The sequence below is a fragment of the Canis lupus genome, chromosome 20, assembly GCF_003254725.2.
Source record: "Canis lupus dingo isolate Sandy chromosome 20, ASM325472v2, whole genome shotgun sequence".
Lineage (NCBI taxonomy): Eukaryota > Metazoa > Chordata > Mammalia > Carnivora > Canidae > Canis > Canis lupus.
The window spans coordinates 5185995-5209657 of record NC_064262.1 but is presented as its reverse complement, the minus strand read 5'-3'; the positions used below and the strand labels follow the sequence as shown (position 1 = coordinate 5209657).

Genomic DNA, 23663 nt, shown 5'->3' with positions numbered 1-23663 from the left:
CCTTTTCCTCCTCCAGGGCTGCTTTTGTTCTGCGCCTCCCCAGGAAAGTGGCTTCAGGCACCAACCACAGGCCGGTGAGAGGCCTCCCAGAAGAGCAGTGGTCCCCAGGTTACCTCTCATCAAGCCTGGGACATCCCCGCCCCTCTTCTTCAGCTCCCCGTAGCAGCCATCACAGACCTTGGCCATCCGGTCCTTGAGGTACTTCAGAGGGTACTTGTTTCTTGAACAGTTCCGGCACACAATCTGCAAGGCCAGTTGGGGACACATGCTGGAACGGTTCTCACCCTCTGCATGTGCAGAAGGCCAGCGTCCTCTCCCCTCTGCTGACCAGCCCCCTGCCACTTCTCCAGGAACTGTTCTGAGTGCAGGACTGTGCCAGGTCCCCCTGCTTTTCCATCGTAGAGACACAGTTTCTCTGCAAATGTCTTATCAGTTTGTCTGATAAGCCCTTAACCAGGACACAATACTTTTTCTCCAAAGACAACAGCCACATGTGCTCTGATTTTCCTTTGGGAATGCATTGGTCTAATAGAACGGGATTTGGAGCCCTGGCTCCAGGCTCTCAGTATAATGGGCATCAACAATTCCTACCTGACAGGGTTAGTGTGAAAACACCCTGACCTGGGTTCCACAGCAACTGCTGGGTGCCCCTGAATCCCCACCCCACCCCACACGACCCTATGTCACTCACCCAGACGAGTGTGACTCACCTTGCCACAGGCATGGCAGTGATGACGCCTCAGGGTGAGGGAGAAGTCACAGCCACAGTTCATGCACATCATAACATGTGTGACAGGCACCAGAGTGGGGGGCCTCTCCCCCAGGCTGACCCCCAGCCTCTCTCGTATCTGGAGCAATGGAATGAGGTGAGCAGTGTGGTCAGGAGATGGCTGGATGGGTGCCCTCTTTCCAGTACAGGGTGTTTTTGTGTGGGGTGGATTCTAATTCTACAACCCCCTCCATCCCACTGCATCCTCCAGGATGCTAACTTTGGGTCAGAAACAGAGCCAACTAGAGGTACTTGGGCTGCACAGTGACTGTGGGGCGTTGGTGGGAAGGGTAGGAGGCGGAACCTGATGGAAGGAGCGGTGGGTACCCAGGGAAACCTAGGGCTGTGAGGCCAGTGTCAAGTGGCTCTAGGGTCCCCACTCACCTCCACACTGTGGTGAAAGGCCGCCAAAGCTTGGGCCTTGTAATCCTCAGGGAGGGCCCTGCTCAGACAGCTGTGCCACTCATCTCGCTCTGCACAGGAGCTGTGGGCAGAAGCTAGTGTGAGCAAGGCATGCAGGCATGCATAGCAGCTTGGCCTCTGTTTCTCAGTGTAGATCAAGTTCCCCCACCTCTCCCCTGGCTGTGCCTCTTGGTGTCTGACATCCCAGCAAGCACCAGCCACCTGCCAGACCAGCCTAGGACTGTACCTCAGTATCTGCCTCTACTAGCAGGGTAGCCAGGGCAAGCTAGCTGTCCTCTGGGCCTGCTTCCTTCCCTATAACACGGGACTGTCAGTACCATTCCTCTAACTCCCAACACTGTTAGGTGGAAGAAATGACATGTAGGTTTGTTAATGGTAAAGCACTGTGCAGAAGCAAAGGGCATTTGGGAGGCACAGAGGTTCCCACACTTAGGAGGGACGAGGGGCAGGGTGCCAAGGGCTGCGTACACAGAGATGGGAGGAGTAGGAACAGCTGGAAAAGTTCAACATCCTCGTCTCTCCATCTTCCTCATCATTTTCCTACATAGTTTCCCAGACATTCCCTCACCCAACATGCTGACTTCCAAATCCCTACTCTGCACCCTGCCCCGCAGGTTTCCGGAGTGGTGAGCACGGTCCTGAGGCAGCGGGGTGAAAATTCTCCCAGGGCCCACTAGGTGTCGCTCCCACCCTGCATTAAGTGTGTGGCCTGCCCAGGAAAGCCAGGATAAGGGACTAGGTTGGCCAGGGAGGCACAGGGGGTGATGGGTGACCAGATGCCATCCCCTAAAGGGAGATGTATGGGTGCCCCTGTTCCCTGAAAGCTTCAGCATGAAGTATTTGGGCATGCCGGAAGGTGACTGGCCTGTCAGTGATAGTGGCTCCTCAAGGCCACTGGCCCAAGGACAGTGCCCCTGCCTAGTAGAGATGGACAGCCCCAACTGAAGGGCCGAGTATGGCCACCCACACTGGACAAATAGAAGCCATACCCTTCTCCGGCCTCAGACTTCCCTAGAGATGAGGAGAAAAAACACCATGGAACCCCACCTAGGCATCACCTCCTCCAGGAAGCCTGCCCTTCCCCGATAGGTGGTTGCTCCATGGAATTTTCAAGGTTTCTTCTACCCACTGAGGCCAGTAGACAGCAGTGGATAAGAGCTCTGGGTCACACACTCCTGCATTTGAGCCCCAGTTCCTCCTCACATGGTCATGTGACTTCCCTCTAGGCCTCAACTCCCCAGGCATGGGGGAGGCCTCAAGCTCCACACCCAAGGGTGGCGATGGGATCAAAGGAGCCTGAAACCCAGCAGATGCCCAATGCACATTGCTCTTGTCATCAACACCATTAACTATTACAGCAGTTATGTTCTATGCCCTGCCCTTAATGTGCGCTTCCGCTGAGCACACCAAGGTTTAAATCCTGTGTCCTCAGCACAGGACCTAGCACCGAGGAGTGGCTAATACATGCTTGAATGAGTAAACGCAACTACATGAGAGTGTATCAGCGTGTGCACATCCTGTGCCACACCTGGAACGACCTCCTCACACCAATAGTACTGCTGCCACCCCCAGGGTCATGCACCAGCTGAGGGAGGAGACACCTATGCCTTGGGGACCCTGTCCCAGCCCCCACAGTGCCCACAGTGGCGCTAGCAGGAACCGTATCTCCCTGGGGTTTGAGCCCAGAGAGCTAGAGCTGGCCTTGCCCTGAAGCTCTTTTGCTGCCCAGAGTGAGGTGGGATCCTTGGGTAGCCTGAAGGCCTGGAGAAAACACAGACACTTCTGATAGAAAGGCCACAACTCCAAACCAGGGAAAGGCAAATGATGAATGCTCACTCATTATGTTTTTCTCTTGCTCTCTGGATATGAAAGCCTAAAAGCAGACCACTTTATGAACTAAAGTGCACAGTGGGTTTTTCACTCACCTTAACTTCTTGCATTGCTGTAAAGACCCAATGTTTTACAAACATGAGATACTGTTATTGTTGTATTTAAACGACAGGTTCTAGAACATAAGCCCCTTGACCCAAAACAATACCAAAATAGACATGACACATCCAGCTTGTTATTCCAACCTTTAACACCTATAAAATCCTGCCCCTCCACCCCCCAGGCCCTCCTTCCACCCACCTCCCCATACCTTGCAGACAGAGTCAGGCAGGACTGGGGAGTCTCGATCTTTAGAGCATAGGGCACTTTCTCCATCACAGGGCGACTGACCTGCAAAACCAACAGCAGACTGTCAGGAGGGGCAACCACAGACCCCACTCTTCTCTTGGTCTTGCCACCATCCTTCTATGAGCTTGAGTTTCCTCACCTGCAAAGGGTGGTAGACGCTGTGTGCATGTGTGTGCATGGAGGGGGGAGTGCTGGTCCCAACTCTGTGGTCTGTGGGCACCTGCCCACCCCAGGGTGGTGGGTATGTACCCTAAAGAGCAGAAAGCAGGCTCTTTTTTTTTTTTTTTAAAGATTTACTCATTTATTTATGATAGACATAGAGAGAGGAGAGAGAGGCAGAGACACAGGAGGAGGGAGAAGCAGGCTCCATGTCGGGAGCCCGACGCAGGACTCGATCCCGGGACTCCAGGATCGCGCCCTGGGCCAAAGGCAGGCGCCAAACCGCTGAGCCACCCAGGGATCCCCGGAAAGCAGGCTCTTAAGGACATATCTATACACCATGTGCATAGCAGCATTATTTATAATAGCCAAAAGGTGAAAGTAACTCAACTGTCCATCCGTGGATGAATGGAAAAACAAAATATGGTCTATATGTACAATGGAATATCATTAAGCCATAAACAGGAAGGACATTCTGACACAGGCTGCAACATGGACGCACCTTGAGGACATCCTGCTAGCTGAAATAGGCCAGTCACAAAAAGACAAACACTGCATAATCCTACTTATATGAATTATCTAGAGCAAATTCCTGGAGACAAAAAGTAGGATGGTAGATGCCAGGGGATGGGGCTGGAGGAATGGGAAATTAGGAAAGAGGTTGGAGTTTTATCTGGGGAGGATTTAAAAACTTCTAGAAATCACTGGTGGTGATGGTTGCACAACAGGGTAGATACACAACACTGCTGAACTGTATGCTTAAAAATGATCAAAATGGTAAATTGTATGTTACCTGTATTTTGCAATTTAAAAAAACTTTATGAAACACCCATTTATTTCCTCCCTCCAAATGTTTCCTTATGCATCTTCCTCTTTTTAGAAATGTCCTTCCCTTTCCCCTTCCCCATCTGTCCAAATATTATTATCTAGCCTAAGGGATTCAGCTCCCCTCCTCCGGAAAGTCCTCCTTCCCTCTCCCCTCTACCTGACTACCTATAGCACAAAGCTGCTATAACCCACAATGAAATACTGTTTCCCTGGAGCTGCCTCTTCCTGCTGATCTATGAGCTTCCAGAAGTGGGGATGCGGTGGTGTCTCCTCCCCTGAGGTCTCCCTCTGCCCATCCACCCCAGGGTGGCCTAGTACCAGGCATTTACCTTCATGCTGGCCACTGACAACGTGTTCTTCAGCCGGTATTTCCCATCCTTCTGGGGATATGTGTACAGGAGCACATCGCTCATCTGGGGAGAAGGAAACCCCATCAGATGTTTCTTGGCCGCAGAAGGCTGTGTGGGGTATTTGTCTTGGAGGATCACTGAATTCTGGATAGCAGAGGCATCTTGCCTTTTTCCTCACAGGAAAGCAAAACCACTCTGAGCGAACATGTGAGCCCCCTCCCTGAAATCCCACTCCTAGGTCTATAGTTAAAAGGAATAAATGCAGATGTCCACAAAAAGCCAAGTACAGGAATGTTCATGCAGGCTTTATTCATAACAGCCAATAGTGGAAACAACCCAAATGTTACACAACAGGTCAATGCGTAAATGAACCATGGTACATCCATACTGTGGAGTACTACATAGCAACCAAAAGGAACTGATGGAACACACACAGCATGGGTGAATCTCAAAAACATGCTAAGTGAAAGAAGTCAGACACAGAGGAGTACACACTGCTTCATAGCATTTATATGAAGTTCCAAAACAGGTAAAACTAACCTGTAGTGATGGAAATTAGGCCAATGGTCGCTTAGGCAGAGGATGGGGGAAGTGAGTGCTAAGGGGCACAGGGGACCTTTCAGGGGTGGGGGATGGCTAGAAATATTCTATACCTTGACCGAAGTGGTGGTTACACAATGATATATATTAGTCAATGCGTAGACATGTATACTTAAATTGATGCATTTTACTCTACAAATGGAGCTGCCATAAAGTATAGTTAAGGAAGGGTGATGGGGAGGGACATAGCTCCTTAAGGATAGGGAGCTGCTGAGTCCTGATCACTGGTGTACCTCCAGTGACCACAGTAGGTAATAATATTTGTTAAATGAGCAACTGAAGCTCCTTGCCCCTATCTAGGGCAGACCAGAAGAACCATAGTGAAAGGCACCTCACTTCCATGGGGGGAGTGTTTCTGTTTGGCTAAAAGGGTTACAGTTTGGAAAAAGGATATCAATCCTCACCCTGCTCTGTAGCATCTATGCGACTGTGGATAAGCTGCCTGACCCCCCCTCCCTGAGCTTCAGCTTCCTCCCAGCAGAGCAGGAGGAAGCTGCCCCTACCTCATCATGGATGCTGAGAAAGAACTGACCCCAGTGAGCCCACCATGTGTGGGAGCCAGTATAAAGTAGGGGCGTTGTGAGGACTGAACAGGACGAGGCATCTAAGGAGCCGAAACAGAGAAAGAACTCAGGATTAGCACTTCCTCTCCCCACAGGGAGTCTGCTGTGGGAACAGAATCCTGCCACTAGCTCTTAGGATCCCAACATCGCAGCCACAGTAGCGCAGGACACTTGGCCTGGACACAGAGTTGCTGCATGAGCAAACCTTTCCTCTCTCTGGACCTCACTGTCTCTAAGCAGAGTTGGGGTAAACCAGGGGCCAGCAAACGTTTCAATAAAGGCCTAGAGAGTATTTAAGTCTTTGCAGGTCACAGAGTCTCTGCCACAACTATTCAACTCAGCCACTGTAATCCAAAAGCATTCACAGACCATCCATGAATGAATGCATGAGACTGTGTTTCAATAGACCTCTAGGACCCCCAGGTCAGAGGAGACTTCAAAGCCTCCTCCAGCTCTTCCCTTCTAATAATGACAAAGAGCTACTGTCCACTGAACATTCACTCTGTACTAGGTGCTGAGGTAAGTACCCTGATCTCAATTCATGCCCCCAATAATCCCATCAGGCAGGCACTATCATTATCATCCTCATTTCACAGAGGGAGAAATTGAGGCACAGAGAGCCTTGACAACCTGCCCAAGGTTACAAAACTTGTAAGTGGCAGAGGCAGGGTCATATGTAAATGAATGCACTTCCAGTATGTTCAGGTGTGGTATGTTGGGGGGTGGCCACATGGTTAAGTCCTGGCCCCATCTGGGGACAGTGACCAAACCTGGGCACAGAGCCTTGCTCATAAGCCTGCCCACCCTGGGGAATTGGCTTATGTCACTGATCAGAGCAGTCCCAGACCTTGTATGGCTGCCCCTCAAGCACCTGCTGCCATGGCAACTACCATTAGCACCCTGGGGTTTTATGAGTGGTCAGGACCAGGCTGCCTTCCAATTGCCCATAGTTTTCCTTTCCTCTTCAAAGCGGGCAGGAGTTTTCAGACTGATCTGGAGGAAGATAGAGGAATTCTTCATTGAAGAGTGAAGGGGAATCTCTCACAATAATAAGCCACCAGTGGGAGCCCCACCTACCACCTGGGGCCATGGTGGGAACCTCTCTGTAGCATTACCAAAACCCCCGTGCAGTGGTGGGCAGATATCCTGACTTTGTTCTAAAATTAACAATTATTTTATGAAAATGGCACCTTAGGAGGAAGAAAAATTCTTAAGTGTATTCATCATGGCTCTTCCTGGCTCAGGAACCTGTCTGTCTCTCCTGGAGGTATTTATGAAGATCCTATGCTAATTCAGAGAAAGAATGGGACCCTGGTTCAGCCTGCAGGGAGGTATGGCCTAACAAAAACAAGAGACTAAAAGAGACCCAGGCCTAGCATGGAGATGAGTGAGTGAGAGGCTATGATGAAGGGCCAATTAGATGCTGGAGAGCACATGAGGGAGGGAAAGAGAGAAAGGAGAGGGCAAAGGGGAGGAGTAGAGGGAGGGGGAAGACACTCAGGAAGATCAGGACACTGTGTCTTCCCTGGCACTCAAGGTCCCTGTGAGAGGCAGAGGCACAAGCAGAGCCTGGCCAGAGGAGGTGGCCAGATGGGGAATGGCTAGGGGTTCAAAAGGGAGCTCCCTCTATTCCAGCTGCTGCTTCACTCCCTTCCTTCATAGGCAGGAAGGACAATTATCCGACTCTAAAGACAAGGGCACTGAGACTCAGAGAAGTGATGGATGTGCCATGGGCCTCATAGCCAGTAAGTGTCAGAACTCGGATGTGATCCAGTCTGACTCCAAAGCTCATGCTCCTTTATCACCATCCTGGACCTTATTTTTTCATCCTGAGAAGACATGGTTGTGGGCTCCAACTCTCCCCAGGGCTGTGCTGGCACAGAGGGAGAACCTGTGTCCCATGGGGCCATTGTGAGAGGGAAGGGAAGACACTGTTTCCAGATAAGCTGCTTCTATGTACCTCATTTAATTCCCTAAACCGCCTAGTATTTCCACTTTCCTCTTGGAAAAGCTGAGGCTCAGACATGTCTGTGACTTGTCTAAGGGTTTCAGAGGGGCTAAGCGTTGGGTTAGGATCTAACCTGCTCACTCTGGCTCATGACCACATATATCCTAAATTCAAGGCTATCATTTCTTCTCATAGAAGGAGTTTTCAAATATTTAGACTAACACGGAACAAAAGATGGCTTCCTCCTATCTCTCTTTGCTCTTCCTCTTTGTTCCTGTGGCCCTGAGATTCCGTCCATGCCATTCTCATAATTCCATCTTTATGTCAGACTTTGAAGGTTCAGGGGGCAGCATGAGACTTTTCTCTTTGTTTCCAGTGCCCAGCACACCAGAGGTGCTCACTTAATATCTGAAACACAGTTCTTAAGACACTTGGAGCCTGTTCACTGTTACTCTGCACACAATTCTAACAAAGTGTAAGGAGGCTGTTGGGCAGCCACAACTGACAGTAAAAAAAAAAAAAAAAAAAAAAAAAAAAAAGCCAATAGTGAATAACAGAGAGAAAATTATACCCAGCAGGTGGGAGAACTTAAAAGGCAAAACAACTTGGGAGTTGTAGGGTTGGGGCAAATTGCTGCTTGTAGCTCAACAGCCACAGAGGTTGATATTACCATGTAACAGGCCTAGGCATTCCCTGGTACTCCAGACTGTGGCTGTAAATCATTAGAACTATTACATTGTACTCTGTCTTGTGCACAGTGGAGAAAGTGCTAGACTGAGGTCACAACCCTGGTTCCCTTCTGGGCCTCTGCCACCAATCTGCTGGGAGATGCAGCCAAGGAAACTCCCCTTCTGGATCTCAGTTTTCTCATGCTTAGATAAGGCAGTCGAATAGTTATATCCAGGGTAAGAACTTCCCAGTGTTAGGATGTTTCAGATGGGGATAGAGGTAATTCAATTTCGGCAAAATTCCATTCAAAATCACTCAAATAATAAATGCAGGAAGGGTTGTGGTTGGCAAGGGTTAAGCTCTCAGCTCTCTGGAAAGCTCAGTTCTGCAGAATGATCCTCATCCTAAATATTTGTCTCTGTTCTAGCAGCCACCCTCTTCCAGCTGTCTTTGAATAATGAGCTAGAAAAACATCACAGAATTGGACAGTCCTGGGGCTTGGCTGGGGGCCAGGTACTTACCAGGAACAGGTGTCGGGGGCGTCTGCTTTTCCCTGTTACTTTCATCAGTGTCCCCTCCTTCAGAAACTCCTGTGGGAAGAGAAGGAGACCTGGAGAGTCAGACTGATGCCTACTGCCATCCTAAAGAAGGATGGGGGAAAGGCCCTGAGAAGGAACCATTAGTTACGATGCCTCCCAAAGCACCACAGAATAGCTCATGGGTGAATTCCCAGCTTTAGAGTGATGCCCGTGTTTGCCAGCACAGCTCTGGAGACAGACAACTCTGCTTTTTAGGAACACTCCACTCTGAATTATATACCAAGTCCCAGACACTGTTCTGGCCTCCAAGTGATCCAGACAGTGACTCCTTCCCTGGTTTGCTGTCTTGAGGAGACCTTCAGACTGGACACTCTGAAGGTTTGCTAAAACAGTGGAAGACCTGTGAATAGCTGCTACAGGCTCCTTAATTCTGGAGGATATTTAAAACAGATGTTTATTCTTTTTAAAAGATTTTATTTATTTATTCATGAGAGACACACACAGAGAGAGGCAGAGACACAGGCAGAGGGGAAACATGCTCCATGCAGGGAGCCCGATGCGGGACTTGATCTCAGGACTCCAGGATCATGCCCTGGGCTGAAGGCAGGAGCTAAACCGCCGAGCCACTCAGGCATCCCTAAAATAATTGTTTAATGTTACTTAAAGATAAATAAAATAGATGTTTAATAAATATCTACTGAATTGATAATCCTGGGCCAAAACAGTAGGTGTGATTTTATAGAATCTCAGACCAGTGAGATCCCTGCTAATTTTGAATAAAATATCCTGAGCACAACCTCTCATTTGTCTCTTGTCCTTCATGGACCATAGCAGGTAACAAACACATTTTTGACTATTTTTGAGCTGAGTTTTATGTTTTCCATTCGGAAGCTTAAAAGTGGGTAAATTTGTCTCTTGAAGAATATTATTTTTAAGATACTTTGTTGGGGCTCTTGAGAGATGGTTTTCCTGATTTCCCAGCAATGCTGGGCTAAACTAAAAATACTTGGCCATCTCTTCTTTTCAGAGGTGAAAAGAACTACCGGGGACTCTGAACCCAAATGGCGCTGTTCCTTTAAAGATCCTGAAAGTGGAAAACCCCACTGGGAGGCCGCCCATGGGTCTTGTAGCCCAGCAGACCGCCCACCCTCCCTCCTCGGGTAAACAGCACCTGCAGCCAGGCCTGTCTGGGACCAGCCCAGCTGAACAATGGGTCTTATCAGAGCCTCACCCGCCTGCCTAGCAGGCCGCCCTCTGTCCCTGCCCATGGCGGCGGTGGCACTCACCCTTCCTGGCTGGAGGAGATCCCCTTGGCCCCGAACACTGTGCTCAATGTGGACCAACTTCTGCAGATTTTCCTGTGGGTGGGAGCAGAGTAATGGGGAGATGGTCAGGACCCATGCAGGGGGTCTCATCCCCTCTGCTGGGAGTGTCATTGCTTCTACTTCAGAGGAGGAAAAGGGAGCCCAGAAAGGCCTTGTCCAAAATCTTACCTCTCGTCCATGGCAGGGTTGGGACCTGAGCCTGGGTCTGCAGGATGCCAGACCTGTGGGCTGCTCATATTCAAGCTAGTCCCTCTGGGCCTGGGATCTGACACGACCATCTTCTGCGTGCCATGGTGCAAGCCCCCTGCCCTTGCTATGCTATCCGAGAGCCATATTTATCGTCAGGCCATGGCCCCTACTCTAAATCTGTGTACCCCATAAAGCCTGGAGCATCCAGACTTCACTAACCCAGAGTAGACAGATGCCCACGACTAGACTGTCTCTCTAGGCTTGCAGCCCAGAATGGGGCCTCTAGATAGTAATCAAGAAAATGTTCTACCTGGGGAAGAAACAGATCTAAGTTCCTTGAAGGAAAAGTAAGTGTGCCTGGGAACTCCTGTTGGTCCCTCACTGGGTTACCGAAATACACAGTGACACACCTCCCTTCCCTCTGCACAGCACCCCATTATGCTAGAAGTAACCTACCCATGGGGTGGGTGCCCCGTGAAGCCTATGCAGGGTCAGGTTCTAAAGTCAACTAATAAGGTGAAAATTGTGTATAGGGACATTGCCTTGAAAAGGCTTTTACCCCATCCATAGTTTTGGGCACAAAATCCTGCACGCTAGAAATGTGTGATAATTGTTCCATTTCCACTCGTGATGTAGAATGCTGCACGAGAACAGTGGCCCTAGCCTAACAGTGAGAAAAGGATAATCTACACAATCCTGACTCTTCTTACATCTACTGGAGAGCCGAAGTCACAAGGCAACCAACTGACCCAAGTCCTAAAGATTGACAAGCCCCTTCACAGCGACATAAGACATGTGTACTGTTGCAACACACAGGAGGAAGAGGCAGCTGCATAAAGGAGGATAAGAAGAAAGCAGATAAAATGTTAATGGATTCTGCAAGGTCAGGTGTGGCCTGATGGGATAGTTTAGAATAAAAGAGAGACCCAGACTCAAGGCACATCTGCAATCACTGGCAAGCTCTTTTCCAGCAGTTCCCACTAGGTGCTCATAAGGAGGACTAGAGGCAGAGCAGAGGACCAGAAAGGACCCCCCACCCCTTGGTGGTGAAGGCATGCTGGCTGCCACTGGGGGGGCTGCCATAAAACCCTGCCAACTTCCCCAGTTTCTTCTCTTGTACAAAACCCTCAGCCCCTAAAAGAAGCCAAGAAATCCACTCCCAGAGAACAGACAAAATGCCACTCAGTGCTTCTGGGGAAAGGGCAGAGGCAAAAGCTGTCTCCCCCAAGAAGAGAGGAGGTGCCCCCTTGGGCCCAGGATTATGCACCTGGGCCTGTGCAGAAACCTGTCCAAGACCTGCCATGGCCACAAGACAGTGTTTGGCTACCATACAGAGGAGGAGCAGGAACGCAGAGAAAGCTTGGCTTGTAGGCCCTGCTGAAGACCGAGGCTTGTCTAGGAGAGCAGAGACTTATGAGCATAGCACTGAGTAACAGGAAACAGCAGTCTACATTTGAGAAGGGGCAAGAGCATAGAGAGAGGCCCCTTCTGTGCTGCAGGGATTGCTAAGAGCTGAAGGTGGGAAGGAAAATGAGAAAAACTCTCTAGCATCTCAGGCCCCACAAACAGTACCAGGTAATAGCAGCCCTCTTCTGAAGGAATGTGAAGTCTAGGCAGCCCTGAAGGTGACACAGCAACAACAAAACCCAAACCCAACTCAACTACTGACTGGACTGACCCAACTCCTACCCCCTACATTAATGACATGATTAAAAAGGAGGCATTCCCACTTCTGGGGTAGATACCATTTCCCTCAGTCTCCACAATTCTTCCAACACATAATATCTGGCATTCAGTCAAACATTATGAGAGAAACACAAAATAGCAAGAAAGAACTCTAATTAATTTTCAAGAAATAAAGCATTCAACAAAACCAGGAGAGGTGACACAAATGTTAGTAAAACCATCAGACAGGGACTTTATTTTACTTTATTTTTTAAAAAGATTTTATTTATTTATGAGAGGCAGAGACACAGGCAGAGGGAGGAGGTGGCTCTTTGTGGGGAGCCTGATGTGGGACTTGATCCCAGGACCCCAGGATCATGACCTGAGCCATAGGGAGATGCTCAACCACTGAGCCACCCAGGTGCCCCAGACAAGGACTTTAGAATAACTATAATTAGTATGTTAAAGGAGCTAGTGAAAAAAGTAGGATGCATGCATGAACAGATGGAGAATTTCCACAGGGATAGAAACTATAAAAGAGAGTCAAATGGAAATGTTAAAAACAAAAAATGTAATATTAGAAATGTAGAATTCCCTTGACAGGCTTAGCAGCAAACTAATCAGAGCTGAGGAAAGAATAAATGAACTTGGAGGTAGATAGGTTGCAATTAACAAACTAAAACACAAGGAGAAAAAAGAGTGGGTGTGGGGAGCAGAGCATCTAAGACAATTTTCCAAAATTAATGAATGACAATAGACCCAGGAATCTTGATAATCACAGCCCCCTAAAAACATACATACTTAGATACCATAGTCAAACTTCTAAAAGTCAAATATAAAGAGACCTTGAAGGCAGCCAGAACAAAGGGACACACTGTGTAAGAGGGATAAATATTAATATTACAGTGGATTTCTTATCAGAAACTATACAGGTCATAAGATAGTGGAATGGCATCTTTAGAAAAAAAATTGGTCAATCCAGATATTTTCCCCAGGAAAATGTCTTTCAAGAATGAAGGTAAATTGACCAATCAAATAAATGGGCTATGGATGGTGGGACCCAGGTTTCTTAATGCTGGAGTGGAAATTATATAGATAAGCAAGGGGATGAGGCTAGAATGATCCACATGGTAATGATCAGAATTGGGGCTATCAGTAAGAACTCATATATACTTTAATATGGATACAGATGGTTATGTATAAAAATATTTACAGACATGAGTATACACACAGGTTACTATATAAACACTTAATTTTTTGCTCTGAAAGTAAGAGGAGGGCAGCCCGGGTGGCTTAGCGGTTTAGCGCTGCCTTTGGCCCAGGGCGTGACCCCGGGGTCCCGGGATCAAGTCCCACGTCGGGCTCCCTGCATGGAGCCTGCTTCTCCCTCTGCTTGTGTCTCTGTCTCTCTGTGTGTCATGAATAAATAAACAAAATCTTTTAAAAAAAAAAAAAAAAAAGAAAGTAAGAGGACCTGAAAGATAGGATAGCCTACTTTGTGCCCAGATCTTGGCTTCTAATACCATTCTCAGGAACCAGGACTCCTTGGAGAAATGGCTGATTCTAAGTCTGGGGAAGGAAACAAACAAGATAAGCCTGGGACATCTTTGTAGTGCCAGAAAGTAGGAAAGTGCTCAAAAAATCAGCAAAACAAAAAATCCCACCCAAATCCATACTGATGGAGGGTACATGGAAAGTACAGAGGAACCAACTGACAGGGCTCCCAATGGCCAAAGCTGCAACAACTTGAGAAATAAATAAAGTGGTAGGAGATCATAATCTAAACATAAAACAAATATCCATGAGCACTTACTGATTTATTTATTTATAAAGATTTTACTTATTCAATTGAGATAGAGAGCGCGAGCAGGGGGAAAGAGAGAGGGAGAAGCAGACTCCCTGCCGAGCAGGGAGCCCGACTTGGGGCTCGATCCCAGGATCCTGAGATTACGACCTGAGCTGAAGGCAGATGCTTAACTGATTGAGACACCCAGGCACCCCAGCACTTACTGATTTAAATGATTTACTTATGATGAGTAAATATATTTAAAAAATAAGGAAGAAGAGACAAAGATCCCATGCAGAAGAATTCCAAATAATTTAGGCAGATGCTTGGTCTTCAAGGAGAGGGAATATAACTCCTCATTCCTTAAATGTGGGCTGTGCATAATGACTTTCTTCCAACAAGTATGGACTATGTGGGGAGAAGGGATAACCTTATGAAGTTTAAATAAAATTGGAGAAATCTGACAAACAAAACCTCAGCCAGGTGGTCAAAGTCAACATCAGCACTCCCAAACCATGTTGCCAGTGTGTACAATACTGGTGTACAGTACAGTGTGTACTGGTACAGTGTGTACCAGTTGTCATTTCAGTACAATGTCATGAAAGTGGTACTTTACTTCCATGATATTTCTCCCAAAACCTATGAATCCAGTTTGTTCATGAGAAAACTATCAGACAATTCCAATAGGGGGGCATCCTTTAATATACCTGGACCAGTATTCTTCAAATTTGTCAAAGTCATCAAAACCAAGGACAGTCTGAGCAACCATTATAGTCAAGAGAGGCCAAAGGAAATATGATGACTAAGTGTGATATACTGGATGGGAACTTGGAACAAACATTAGGCAAAGATTAAGGAAACATTTGAGTGAACTTTAATAATACCGTATCAATACTGGTTCTTTAATGTACCATACTAATACAAAGATGCTAGCTAGTACTAGGGGAAACTGCGTGGGATACATGGGAACTTTCTATATTCTCTTTCTCAATTTTTTCTGTAAGTTTAAAATTTTCCTAAAAACTAAACGCTGTTCACAAAGTAGGACGGTGATTGCCAGGGGTTGCAGGGAGGGGCTTATAGCATTTAATGGGGATAGTTTCAGTTGGAGATGGTGAAAAAGTTCTGAAGGTGGATGGTGGTGATGGTCACACAACAATGTCAAGGTACTTAATGCTGATGAACTGTGCACTTAAAAGTGGTTAAATTGAAAAAAAAAGTGGTTAAATTGTCAATTTTATGTTACGTGTATTGTAACTCAATAAAAATTTAAGTCTATTTAAAAAAAAAACATTAAAAATCGGAGAACCCAGACTTACACCTGTCCTCTCTGTTCTAGAGGGAGACAGTTTACTCTCATGCTATGGGGAAGAGGACAGTCAATGGCCAATTTGATCAAAAGCCTTGAAAGCCTGACCTTACAACTAGATGTGGGATTTTTCTTCTAGGGAATCCTCTGAGGCTTGGTCTGAGTGACTGCAATTAAAAGCAAGGTACATCCACCCTCTGATCTAACCTGTGACCAGTCCTTGAAGGAGCACCCAGGGCTCACAAACCTGGGAGCCGACTCCGAACCTCCATGCCTACATTCATGACATTCCTCATAGCTGGGTCAAGAAAAAAGAAAAAGAAAAACCCAAATGCGAGAGAAAAAAACAAAGGGCCATTTGTACATTTATGTGTGTCATGTGAGAAAGGAGCAGGTGCCACGCACATGGGCATATGCACATGTTTTCACACAAGAACGTGTGTGAGGTTGCAGGTCTGAACTTGTGAGTAATGTATGCAGCCATGTCTGGCCTAGAGGCTAAGAAAGGTTTAAGTTCAAGCCTCGGTCCCATGCTGAGAGCTGTGTGATCCTGGTGAAGCAACTTGTCTCTCCAGACCTTAGTTTCCTTGCTTGTGACACTGGGCTGATAATAGTGCCTCTGCTGTTCAGAGGGGAATATCGGCACAATCCCATGCTCAACAGAGGCAGCTATGGTCACCATGAGAAGGATGCTACATGGGAATCTGCTACAGCCTTTCCTAAAATGCTGGAGAAGATGACTTTTCCCACTTCTAAGATGTTCCCATCCCATCTTCACATTGTTCCTATTTATTCCTTGTCTTCCCTCAAAATGTGAGGATCATGGCATAGGAGGGGCTACCCAGGCCCCAGTTCTTAGAGTCACACTTCCCAAAGCTTCTCTCATCACTAACAGTCTTCTGCTAATGGGCTGCTCAATGGATTTATAGTTTGGCTTGGCTGCCAGTGCTTTATCCTAGTGAGCTTATCAGGGGCATTTCAGACCAGGTGTCAGGTAGGTATGTGGGCCCCATTTCAGGGTGGTGGGATTTGGCTCTTTCTAGAAACCATATCTCCAGCTTTGCTACCTTTGTGGGGAGTTGTAGCAATGGTCTGATGTGAGCATAAAGGTCACGTGAATGTTGCCACCTCCAGGAAGTCTTCTGTGGTTCTTACAACCAGGAAGTACCTCCCTAAAGTACTTCCACTGAACGCAATGTGGAGACACAGAAGGCTTTGTAAAAAAGGGGAATGGCACCATCAGATCTATTTTAACAGGATCACTCTGAATGGAATGGCAAGGTTGGGAGGTGATGAGGCCTGAGGTGGGCAGTGGCCATGGGGAGGGAGATGCAGAGCCCCAGCCTGCCCTTTAGCCACTCAAGCCATTGAGCTCTGCCCTGACATTGGGTTTATCTGGACCTGCCTGCCCATGCCCCAGGCAGAGCCCTAGCCTGGTCCCAGCAAGTGCGCAACAGGGGCTGCCAATCCAGGGCAGGCCCCACGTGGTGTCCCCAGGCAGCTGGAGATCAGGGCCAGCCTGTGCCAGGCACAGCGTCTAACCCCAGTCTTCGACAAAGCCAGGGGAGTTGGGGTGGAGAGGGGGTCGGCCTGCGGCTACTCCAGCTCCTCTTGCAAGAGGTTGCCGCACATGAGCTCACCCACAGGAGAGAAGACATGGCCCTTCTGACCTAGTTTTCCTTCTTGGAAACAGAGGCATCCCTGGCTGAAGCAGGGTGCAGAGAAGCCAGCCCCTCTGCTGCTATGTCATGACGGGGCATGGGACGCCAAAGCACTTCTGTCTCTGGCTACATTGGAGGAAATTTCACTGTATATACAGGATGCTAAAACAACAAAGAACAAGGAGCTCATGAACCCCAGAGCGGGAGGACAGATGACCTGATGATGACAACGTACCTGATGTACCGATTTTCACACTCACTTGGCTTTAGCCTCCACCCTCAGCACACCCTCTCTTCAGACTCTTGTCCTGCTTCACCTACCCTCTTCCCGTCTTCGTCCAAGCTGGGTGGCTCTCTGAACTCTAATGTGACCTATCCTTCGCCATCTCCATACCTCTGCCCAGGCCAGCCCCTCTTCTGGCACACCTTTCCTCTCTCTGCTCCCCGTGGGGGCACCTCGCACATCATCACCTCTCATAGCCCTGACTGGGAGAGATGGCTCCATTCTCTGAACCATGTGACATTTTCTCTCTCCCTCACGGTGCTTATCATGTCCACACATTTATCCTTTCACAAGCTGTGATTTCCTCCATGTTGGGATTCACGTCTTAACTCTACCTCCAGTCCCCAACACAAGGCTGACATAGAGTAGGTGTCCAATAGATGTGACTCGCCTCCCCCTTCTGCCTGTGGATGATTCGCTATAAGGATGCACAGCAGAGCTGAGCAACCACTCGGCATGTATGCCACCATCACTCCCACCCCTGCTGGTGGAATACATCCCTAATCCATCACCGAACCCTTTCCCACTGGGCGAGGACTCAGCCTCAGAATCCTTCTCTACACAAAGCTCTAGCCTATTTACATCTTAGTGGAGCAGAAAATATGTGGACATAAGTAATCAAGGTAGCCACTTGAACAGAGTTGGTATATGGGATAAAGTTGGCCATGCTTGGCGGAAAGCTAGTAAATACCAGATCAGTGTCCAACAAACAGAGTCACACTCTGGCAGACTGTGTGTGCACTTAGAGCTCATGTATTCTTTTGGATTTTCAAACTTTTGTGAGCAAAACATTTACCTGGCAAACTTGTTAAAAATGCATATCCCTGGACCTTACCCCCAGATATTCTGGCTGAGAAGACCTAAGGTGTGCCGAGGGATTTGTAACTTACAAGGCACACCAGGTGCTAATGCAGATGGTCCCAGACCACAGTTGGGACATTACTTACCAGATTTATCAAAGTCTGTAGCCTCCCTCACTATTCTAATGGTGAACCAAAAACCTGAACAGGAACACACAGTACCTGAGGTCACAGCAAGTGTCAGGGCCAGAACCCAATGGCCAAGAACTCTTTGCAAAGTCCTGTGACATAGATGGTTGCCTGTAGCACTCCTAGAAGTGGAGTATCACAAGGCAGACCTGGGCAGGCTGGAGGGGTCCTAGACCTGAACCCCAGAGAAGGAGCCCAGGAAACAGACTTACCCCTTGCTCCATGCTGTCATTGGCGCGGTCTGTGACTTTGGAGATGAGGGTCAGTGCACCTGTGGAGGGAGGCAGAGACGATAGTGGGCCTTCTGGGAAGGAGGGCCAGCCCAGCAGCCACCATCCTCGCCTCCTTCGTATCCTCCCCTCTCCCCCACCCACTCCCCAAGATCATTGCAGTTGCAGGGGCCTATGCGTGGGTGGCACCAATTTTTCCCATGGCTGGGTCAGGTCACAGGCCCAACCCTAGCTTTGCTACTACTGCCTTAAGTGACCCTGACAGTGATCTGACCACTTTGTGCCTTCGTTTCCTTGGCTGTAAACAGAATATGTTAAAATAGAGACTGCCTTGGCAGGTCATATGCAGGGACAGTCACACAGAATTGGGAGGAAACAGACACTGTGGTGACTTTTTTAGCTCTGGCCCATCTCCGATCACCAAATTCTGATCACTACCCTCTCCTTTGACTAGATGGCAGCCCAACCCAGGGAGTCCCAGGCTTGAGGGGGGCGGGGAAATCATCTCAGAAGCCCCAGAGGTTTCCTGCCCCACAGCACATCCAGCTGCCAGGGAGGGGGCTGCGTCCTGCACCAGAGCTGGGAAACAGGGACTGAAAGAGGAATGTGTCGCCGTCCTCTGGGTTCAGGCTGCACTTACCCTGTGTGTTATCATATTCAGCGGAGTCCGGACAAAGGTTGTTTAAATAGTCTGCAGGGAGAATGAGAGCCAGGGTCAGCTTGCCCCAGGGAAGACTGCCCCTCCTGTCCACAGCAGGAGCCCCCCTCTCCAGACTTGGAAGAAACATGCCAGAAGAATGGGGCATCTACCCTCTTGCCCCTGTTAGTTAGCCTGCGATACCACCACACTAGAACAAAACAAGCCCCCGAGCCATCACCAGCATCACTGCCACCATGGCTAGCTGTTCACTCGTTCAACGTGTATCTATCCAGCGCTTGCTGTGTGCCTGGCGCTGTGCTATGCCTTCAGGATATGGACACAGACAAGGTGAATCCCTGCCGCTGAGAAGCACACTGTCTTCTAGGGGAACAGATGTGACTATCAACACAGCAGAGTGTGATGTATTAAACCTTTAACACATTTATACCCAAAAGCTCTACATGGGCTGGCCTCTCCAACTACCTCTCCACGTCACTCATTCACTCTGGCAATGCTGGCACTCTTACTATTGCTTGAACATGGCAAGTCTGTAATACCCCCGGGCCTTTGCACTCACTATTCCCTCTATCCAGTATTCTCTTCTTCCAGATTTTTGTAGGGTTCATGTTCTCATTTTGCTGAGATCTCTGTGCAATGTTACCTCCTCAGAGAGGTCCTTCCTGAGTGCTGTATCTAATTCAGAGGCCTATTTACCTCCATCCCCTCAGCCTGCTTTATTTTCTTCAGAGCTCTTGTTTCTGACATATATTTTTATTTCCTTCTTAGTTTGTTAGAGTAAAAACTCCACAACATCACAGAGTTTCAGCTGTTTAATTCAGTGCTATATCTCTAGCATCTAGCACAGGGCCTGGTACAGAGTAGATGCTCAATAAACACTTGTTGAATTAGATGAACAAATTCTCTGTCCCCTGGCTTTAACAGACTTTCCTTATGGCCTGGTCACCACCTGGAATTACATACATATCTCTTTGTGTGGTTGCCTGTCTCCCTCACTGGAACAGCAGTTCTCCAGGCCTGGCATCTTTGTCCATTTGGGAGGCAGTTGGGTAAATGAGTCTGGAGCTCAGGACAGAGGTGTGGTGTTTCTGGGAGGTGGAAGTAGGGGAGGGGATGACTTTCCCTGGGGCAGAGTTTGTAAAGTGGGGAGGAAGGAAAGAGGACCTAGGACTGAGCCCCAAGAAATACTGACATTTACAGAACAGTGGAAGAAGGGAGTTGTCAATACAGATGGGAGAGGGGTAGTAGAGAAGTCGAGGGAGGCAGGGGGAGAGAGTACAAAAGCCTCAGGATGAGATGATTTTGAGAAGCAGGAAGTTGTCAGTGGCTAAGCCACGAGATGGTCAGAGCAGGTTTAAGGTGGAAAATGTCTACTTTTTTGGCCACAAGAAGGGACTGGTGATAAGAACAGCTTTAGGGAAATGAAGCACTAACTGAGGAAATGCAGAACAGGGGAAGGTATGAGCTTCTGTGTTTTAGGATGGGAGAGGCTGAAGGAAGACAAAGATGGCCACTGAAGTGAGGTTTCCAAGGTGGCAGCAGGGGATCCAAAGCTCAGCTAGAGGGAAAGCGGTGGCACAGTCCAGGCTGTCTGGAGGCACAGTAGCCAGGAACTGAGAGCAATCCTCCTACTACCCATTCCCACCACAAGGGGAGGGGAGGTGGTCATCACACAGCTTGCCACTGTCACCAGCACCCCTTCCTAGGTGCCTTCTTTCCCTGCATCACCTCAGTGTACCTTGACCTCCTGTGGGGCCCACCTGTGAGGAGCACTTGGTACTGGAAGAGGCGCTGAACCACCCGCAGCAGCCGGTGCTTCACGTTCTGGCCACCTCCTTGCTGACTCTGCTGCTCCCAAGAGACAAAGGAAGGACAAAACTCCATTAGAGACCCCTGTCTCGAGGTACCAGGCTCATGGCATCCCTCATACACTGTCCCATCCACACTACTTCCTGGCCACACCGAGCTTCTCCCCTCTTTAAAACCAGGTCCTCCCTCCTCCAGGAAGGCCTCCCAGATTAGCACCACCCTGCCATGACAGTTCATTCCTTAGCCTCACAGTTAGTGCTACATTCAGTAACATGTATCTACTAGTCCCTGCTTTGCATCTAGTGTCAGTAAAAGAAAAAAGCCCCCATTTTCTGTCTAGTAACTAGGTCCCCAGTTGATGGTCCATTTGTTGGTTACTCTAACAGCTGGGGCCCCAGCTTGCTTTGTGCTTTTCTACTGGGACAGGAGAACAGTCACTAAAACCCTTGCCATGGTGGGGGGTCATAGAGTTGTCATCAATCACCCATCAGGGAATGTTCTCAGTTCTAGGTCTTTCCTCCTGCTGGGCCACCCTTTCCTCCCCCAGCCAGGCCCTCCCTTCTGACCTTCAGCCTCAGACCTACCAAGAAGCCTCCCTGGTTTGCAGTAAGCCCTTCCATGCCCACCCCACCCCTGTGTATTAGAGCAAATTCTCAGAGGACCAAGGGACCCACCTCAAACTCACGGACAGCAGCTGCCAGCCGTGGAGAATGCAAGCAGGTCTCACTGAGCAGACTCAGATACCTGTCGAACTGCAGGATGTGAGCAGCATGGTGGTCAAACTCCTGCTCCCGGGCCAGGAAGACATCGGCCACCTTCTGCTGGCCCTCCCTGCAGCCGGGGAGGGGGATGGGACAGGGAGAACTCAGCCTTGGGACCAGCACAGTGGTAAGTGGTGAGAGCTAGAGTCACGTTACTGGGTGGAACCACAGCTTGACCCTCTCACACTCCCACTCGTTTTACTTTGGGCAAATGACCTAACACCTGTGTCTTGGCTTCCGCATCAGTCAAATGAAGACACCATTCCACATGGTGGGGTTTTAACTGCCCCCACCCCCCACTGCAGTGGAAGTAGGGAAAGGAGTCCATGGACAGCTCACCAGTGCAACAGCCTCTCCCCCAGCTCCTCCAGGATTCCCTGATGAAGGTCTCGGATGGCTGGGAGTTCGCTTAGGCCACGCCTCAGCTCTTCCCTGGACAACGTGTCCTTGCCCTCTTGGTCTATTTCATCCAAGGCCCTTGTGACAGCTCCGTGGAAATCCTGAAACCCCAAAGGCTTGTTACGCAGTTGACAGGACTGAGCACAAGTTCTCCCTGGCAGCTCCCGAGGGGCTCTGAAGCCCTGGCCTACACACAGATAGCATAGGACCTTAGGCCAGTGTTTCAGACCCCAGTGTTCTCACCTGTAAAATAGGGGTTATAACACATACCTGGTGATCACAGGTAACTGATGCCCCAAAAGCACCCAACACAACTGCTGTTATAGCGGAGGGCTTTAAAGCATGTTCATTCCTGAACTTGGGGCATGCTGTTCTTCTGAAAAGTTGGGTAATTCCCTCTCTGAAGAAATACAAAGTGCTCTACCATTATCTATCTTTGAAAAGGTTCATGTACTGTGTTGCTTTAGAATAAAGTCTAAAGAAACCATAGGCAAACCCTCCATGGCTTATTAAGCAATCACTGAAATTGATGCAGATGGTAACTATGTACAGATATTCATGTCTTAGAGCTAAATCAAGAAAGGATACAAAAGTTGTCTTTCTACCCTAACACAGTCCTATAAAACAGGAACAAAGGAAAAAGTAAAAGGAAATGGAGGGAAACGTAAACAGTGGTTGTGCTCAGAGATTAGGAATGACTTTTTTCTTTGTTTTAATCACTTTAAAAAAATCCAACTAAATTTAATGATTTAAAGATTAGGAATGATTTTTTTCTTCTTTGTTTTAATCACTTTAAAAAAATCCAACTAAATTTAGTGAACATTAAAATTATGCTGAGTGAAGTAAGTCAGTCGGAGAAGGACAAACATTATATGTTCTCATTCATTTGGGGAATATAAATAATAGTGAAAGGGAATATAAGGGAAGGGAGAAGAAATGTGTGGGAAATATCAGAAAGGGAGACAGAACGTAAAGACTGCTAACTCTGGGAAACGAACTAAGGGTGGTAGAAGGGGAGGAGGGCGGGGGTGGGAGTGAATGGGTGACGGGCACTGGGGGTTATTCTGTATGTTAGTAAATTGAACACCAATAAAAAATAAATTAAAAAAATAAAAAAAATAAAATTATGACAAATACAAGGCCCCCTCCTCATGAAAAATTTTTTTATCTTCAACTACACCCACTCTTGCAAGAGCCATAGGTCTGTAGTTTTAAATACATGGGATACACTGAGATCACCTCGAATTGTGAAGCGCTGCACATTAGGCAGGACATCCCATGAGAGGTCTTGTGGTCCAGCCCAAATTAAGAAGGTCCGATCACCTTTACAGCATTCAGGACAGATGACCACAATGCCTTGTTTGATTGCCTCCCTGATGGAGAACTCATGACTAAGCAAGACAGTTAATTCCACTGCTGAACAGTTTTCATTGCTAGAATGGTCTCTTTACATTGAGAGCTGAAAGGACAAAATGCCTGAAAGGATGAGCAGCCCCTCCTCCAGGAAGTCTTTCTGGTCTCCCCCCCCCCCCCCCTCCCCCCCCCGTAAAGGAATGCAGGAGAAGGAGAGGGA

The 23663-nt window shown here is 48.3% G+C and overlaps 1 protein-coding gene and 1 long non-coding RNA gene across 6 annotated transcripts in view; one reads left to right on the top strand and one right to left on the bottom strand.

Moving 5' to 3' along the window:
- LOC112661219 (uncharacterized) overlaps nt 1-9824 on the top strand; it is a 37288-nt gene extending 27464 nt beyond the window's left edge. Inside the window, exon 3 of the long non-coding RNA XR_007404264.1 lies at nt 17-9824. This is a non-coding gene — a long non-coding RNA (uncharacterized LOC112661219). The remainder of the gene's footprint in view (nt 1-16) is intronic.
- The window catches only part of FGD5 (FYVE, RhoGEF and PH domain containing 5), a 127921-nt gene that overhangs the window by 13823 nt on the left and 90435 nt on the right, over nt 1-23663 (bottom strand). For 4 of the 5 annotated variants that reach the window (XM_035702793.2, XM_025449125.3, XM_025449113.2 and 1 more), the window contains exons 6-17: nt 22031-22191; nt 21605-21761; nt 20882-20969; nt 19104-19154; nt 18446-18504; nt 10313-10384; nt 9009-9077; nt 4687-4770; nt 3333-3412; nt 1154-1253; nt 711-848; nt 114-243 (exon numbers count right to left, since the gene is read on the bottom strand). In XM_035702793.2, the coding sequence (XP_035558686.1) occupies nt 114-243; nt 711-848; nt 1154-1253; nt 3333-3412; nt 4687-4770; nt 9009-9077; nt 10313-10384; nt 18446-18504; nt 19104-19154; nt 20882-20969; nt 21605-21761; nt 22031-22191 (1189 nt within the window). The remainder of the gene's footprint in view (nt 1-113; nt 244-710; nt 849-1153; nt 1254-3332; nt 3413-4686; nt 4771-9008; nt 9078-10312; nt 10385-18445; nt 18505-19103; nt 19155-20881; nt 20970-21604; nt 21762-22030; nt 22192-23663) is intronic. The other variant, XM_025449116.3, reaches the window with a different exon arrangement.